This window comes from Tupaia chinensis, unplaced genomic scaffold (assembly GCF_000334495.1).
Source record: "Tupaia chinensis unplaced genomic scaffold, TupChi_1.0 Scaffold143565_1, whole genome shotgun sequence".
NCBI lineage: Eukaryota > Metazoa > Chordata > Mammalia > Scandentia > Tupaiidae > Tupaia > Tupaia belangeri.
This window is the reverse complement of record NW_006203410.1, coordinates 123,625-128,780: the sequence shown is the minus strand read 5'-3', so window position 1 is coordinate 128,780 and position 5,156 is coordinate 123,625. Positions and strand designations below refer to the sequence as shown.

Here is a 5,156-nt window from a genome sequence, read left to right as displayed (position 1 = left end):
CCTAAACTCTCTATCTCTCATAAAAAATTTGGAGTCTGACTCTTTACTGTAATTTTCCCCTGATATTTAATTAATGATTAAATATATCATATTTAATTTAATTTAATCCAAGAGTTTTTTTTTTAGTAAGCCATTGTTATGCTATATGAATCTATAGCCTACAGCCAATAAGAAGGGTGAAAGCTCCTTTGAATGCCTTGTTCAAGGCCCAGCATTGTGTATCCCAAGAAGCAAAATGAGTGCCTTATTTACTATCATAATATCTAGAACTACAAAATGAATAAGGAGTACCTGGGTGAGGCTTTGTTTTGTATGTTTAGTAGGTGTGAAGACATATGTGACCCTGATTTATATTTTAGCTAACTGTGAGATAAGAGGTGCCCAGAGTCTCATTCTATCATTCTAGAAGTTATCTTTCTTATGTGTCTTCTCAGTTCTATTATAATATTAATATTTATCAGTTATTTACTGAGGGCTTATTATACAGTTGATAAATTTTTATTTCTGTCAAAGTCTATATACTTAAATAGTCCAAGAACATATGATACTTGAAAAATCAGTAGAGTGAAGAGACAACCTATAGAATGGGAGAAAATATTTGCAAACTATATATGTGACAAAGGATTAATACAAAAATATTCAAGAAATTCAAACAAATAAACAACAAAAAGTTCTATTTTAAAAAATGGGCAAATGGTCTGAGTAGACATTTCTCAGATAAAGACATACAGTTGTCTAACAAATACATGAAAAAAATGCTCACTATCACTAATTGTCTTAGTTAGGGCCTTATAACAAAGTGTCACAGACTGGATAGCATATGAACAACAGAAATTTACTACAATTTTACTAAATTTTTATAATTCCAGAAGCTGTAAGTCTGAAGTCAGGGTGCCAGCATGGTTAGGTTCTGATGAGGGCTTTCTTCTGAGCTGCAGACAGTTGACTTCTCATTGCATCCTTATTGTCAGAAAAAAAAAAAAATGAGCTAGCTCTCTGGCTTTTATTGTAAGGGTACTAATCCCATCGTGATGGCATCACCCTTATGGCCTAAGTATTTCCCAAAGGATTTACCTTTAAATACTATCACAGGATTATATTTCAGTTTATGGAGGAAACTGGTTCTAAGTGTTAGGGTAAGGCTTGGGATTAAAAACTCAGATTTCAATCTGGCTAACTCCACAGGCTATACTTTTTCCACTTCATCCTTGCAACACAAGGTTAGTAAAATGATTTTTTAGGGAGGTATATGTTTCTATAAGACTTACTACAAACTGGCTAAAATCTTTAGGGAGGGCCCAGCCAGTGGCATGGTGGTTGAGGCAGCTGGATTCCACCTGGCTGATACACAGTCTGAGTCCTAGGCCTCACAACTTGAAAAACATGCTGTGCACATGTGCATGCATGCCCCAAATCTCAAAAGGAGAAATAGAGGAGAAGGGATAGTTGCATGACAATCTCTGCGGGGGATGATTTTTTACTTTTTCTCTCTTGCTCTCTCTCCAGCAAGCACATGTGCCCTCTTGCACATTAATAAAATAAAATAAAATAAAATAAAATAACTAGGAAATATCTGCCAAGGACTTTTTTGCCCATCATATATCATCATTTAAAGGCTATTTCAATTTCACAAGTGTAGGGCAGCTTAAAACAATAAGAGTTCTGCTTTCATTTCTTATCCCAAGCACTTTAAACCTTATCATTGTTTATAGCCTTAAGATAGCATTAGTTAGACCAGCAGATGGCATAATGGTTATATTGCTGGATTCCCACGTGGTTGACCATGGTTCGACTCTTGGACCCAGCAGTTTGGAACTAACACTGGGCAAGTGTACACGCGTGTCCAAGATCTCTAGAGGAGAATAGAGAAGAAAGAATTGCAGTGAGGCCTTCACCTCTGAGGGGATGATTTCTTGCTTTCTGTCTCTTTGTCTCTCTGGAGAGTGCATGCACACTATAGAAAAATTCTCTCTTAAAAAAAAAAAAAAAAGATAGGGCTATTTGACCTCAGCTCACCTGCCAAATTAGACTGTGAACTTCTCTAAGCCAGGCGCTGCCCCTCCTCCTCTTTGAGTCCTTTGAAGCACCTGGCCTACTGCATCTGGCCTTGCTCTTTAAAAGCCTGTTTGCAAATGTGCTGAATCAAACCCGACAAGATTCATTTTAGTTTTTTTTATGATGGGGCAAGTTTAGAATTCACAATCTACAGCATTTTCTATCTTATCATGAACTGATTTTTTTTTGTTGTTGGGCTTATTTCAGCAGATTTAAAGAAAGCATCCAGTTCAAATGCTGCAAAATCCAGTCTACCAAAATCTGGGCTTCGTCCTCCTGGATACTCACGTCTCCCTGCAGCCAAACTGGCGGCCTTTGGCTTTGTCCGGAGCTCCAGCGTTTCCTCAGTCTCCAGTACTCAGTCGTCAGACAGCACGCAGCCAGAGCAGAGCCGGCCGGTTACTCGTAAGTGGAGTGGGGCGGAGAAGGGCAGGGCTGGGGATCTGTGCCCTAGTCCCACACTGAAGTAAATGAGCATGCCTGTATAACCGTGTGTCATTGCCTTTGGTGAATAGTTCAGAATCTGGACTGACTCCCTTAATCTAATCTACAACTGGCATTTGTTTCATCATCAACCAAGAAAAAAATAGCCTGTTTGGCACCATCCTTTACTCAGGTATGGGGAGTTAATGTGCCAAAAAAAAAAAAAAAAAAAAAGAAACTTTAAAGCTCCTCTTACAGTCTAGAAAATGACTTATCCAGGAACTGATTCCAGAGGCCCTTGGCTTCATGCATTCTAGGTAGGAATTCAAAGATGCAAGAAAGGATCTTGGATACCATATCTGCTATCATGAGACATAGTAAATGTTAAATATTAACAAAAAAAAAAAAGAAACTTTAAAGCTCCTCTTACAGTCTAGAAAATGACTTATCCAGGAACTGATTCCAGAGGCCCTTGGCTTCATGCATTCTAGGTAAGGAATTCAAAGATGCAAGAAAGGATCTTGGATACCATATCTGCTATCATGAGACATAGTAAATGTTAAATATTAACTGAAAGAATTGTTTGTCCCTTGTGATTACCTTAATGTCTTCGCTCTGATGGCACACTCAATTGGATTTCCAAAAGTTCGCTAAATGAAATTTAAAAATAAGAAAACATGAGTAGCTTCTTCAAGTCTGTACCCTGAAGTCCCTATTAGCTGAGATGATGCCATGTCTGGCCTGTTTCCGGAGCCCGATGTTGTAGACTGTATTTTAAAATATGAATGAATAGCCTGTAGAGAAAGTCACAATGCTGCTGTCCCTAAGAAGATCTGGAGGCTGCCCATTCGGCGGAGCCTTTGATAACCAGACTGGGATTTTAGCCTTGTCAACTTCAAAGGCATTGTTATTGGATCTGAAACCATGACGTCTCAGATGTTGGTTATCAAGAACTTGCCAGAGGGCCAGGAAGGTCTTAGAGGTTTTCATGTAGAGAGCTGTTTTGAAGGAATTAAAGAAGTTGAATCAATTTGGAGGAATATGACAGAGAGATTTTTATTTATTTATTTTTTTTCAGTTTCATTTCTCTAAGCTTGTTCACTCCCTGTCCTTTATTGGGTTTACAGAGATGGCGTGTGGAACATTTCTCCCTCCGCAGTTTTAAATTTTGGTCTATGTGGTTATTCCTAAAAGTGATACATTACATTTCCCTTTATATCTGCAAGTGTTTTTGTCTATGGCCTCTAAGGGCATTTTCTTTGCTCTCTTGGTTTCTTAAAGGCGCTGTGGCTCAGAGCAGCTTTCATGTAGAATTCATTCTGGAAGTATCAGTGTAATTAGGGATGACATCATTACCCAGTAGATGTCTCAGAATCTGAACTATGAATATAATAAAGAACTATTTGCAAATATGTAATCCATGTTTTTAGATACGCATGTGTATATTAACACTCTGAAGATTTTGAAACACAAAAGCAACTATTTGTTATCTTATTTGGTAAGAAAATTCCCAGTGACGTGTTTTTCTAAAGGAAAAACATGAAAGAAAAAAATTCTCATATATGTACCTTCCCAAGGAAGGTATTAAGATTAAAATAATAATAATAATAGCAATAACCTTAAGTCAGTTGAGCTATATCCTCATGACAACAGCTTGTGCCAGGGAGTGCAGACAGGTATGGACAGGTGTGCTTAGGACATTTTTTCTCACGTCTGCTTCCAAAGATACTAGGTAGGGACCCCCAAGCACCCAGGAGGATTGGGCTGTTATGTGTTAGAGAAAATAATTCCTAGTATATATATTGACTATTAAAAGTGATATTTCTGCTTGTAGTTGTGTTTTATTTCTTTCTTTATTTTTTGGAGAGGTTTTTGCTATAGGGTGCGTGTGCTCGCCAGAAAGACAGAGACAGAAAGCGAGAAATCACCTCCCGGGGGAGATGGCTACACCGCAATCCCTCCTCTTCCATTCTCCTCTTGGGATCTTGGGCACACAGGCACACATGCCCAGCGTGAGTTTAAGCCACTGGGTCCAGGACTTGAGTCACAGTCCACAATACTGGAGTCCAGTGACATAGCCATTATGCCATTTGCTGGTCCTAGTTGTGTTCCATTTTTAAAAACATGTTAGAATTTATTTACAGTTATCTGCCATCTACTATATATAACATTCGTATTTCATCAATAAACTACCAAAAAAGTCTCACATGTATTTGAATTGATACTTGAATAACATTAACCATTATATCTATACTGGTAATGTCAGGAAAAATTTCATTTCTTAGTGGGGAGGTAATGCTATGGTGATAGACATTAAGTAAAATATGAAGCACTTGAGAGACAGAAAGTCCTCCAGTCCTATCCTAGATGCAGAGCTTTGCTGGTTCAGCTCATGAAAACAGACAAAGTGATACCAGAATTGATTTCTTTTTCATCTTGGAAAATTGATCTTTCTGTAGACACCACTTCTACATAGGATTCACTGTAGAATGGAATACCAATGTAATGGGAGGGGGGTTAACATGATGACACAGTATATGCCTTAAAATCTGAAGCATGAATGTAATAAGGAACTATCTGTAAATGTGTAACTCCTTTTTAGATATGTGTGCATATTCATAGTTTGAACAGTGTGCATGCCTGTGGCATGCTATATTTGGGACACTTTTAAGTGACAG

At 38.0% G+C, this 5,156-nt stretch overlaps 1 protein-coding gene across 1 annotated transcript in view; it reads left to right on the top strand.

The window, feature by feature from the left end:
* Positions 1-2,696, top strand: part of LOC102471653 (microtubule-associated tumor suppressor candidate 2) — a 330,024-nt gene extending 327,328 nt beyond the window's left edge. Inside the window, exon 6 of the mRNA XM_006163906.3 lies at positions 2,263-2,696. Within this exon, the coding sequence (XP_006163968.1) occupies positions 2,263-2,525 (263 nt within the window). The 3' untranslated portion in view covers positions 2,526-2,696. The remainder of the gene's footprint in view (positions 1-2,262) is intronic.
* Positions 2,697-5,156: the final 2,460 nt, after the last annotated feature.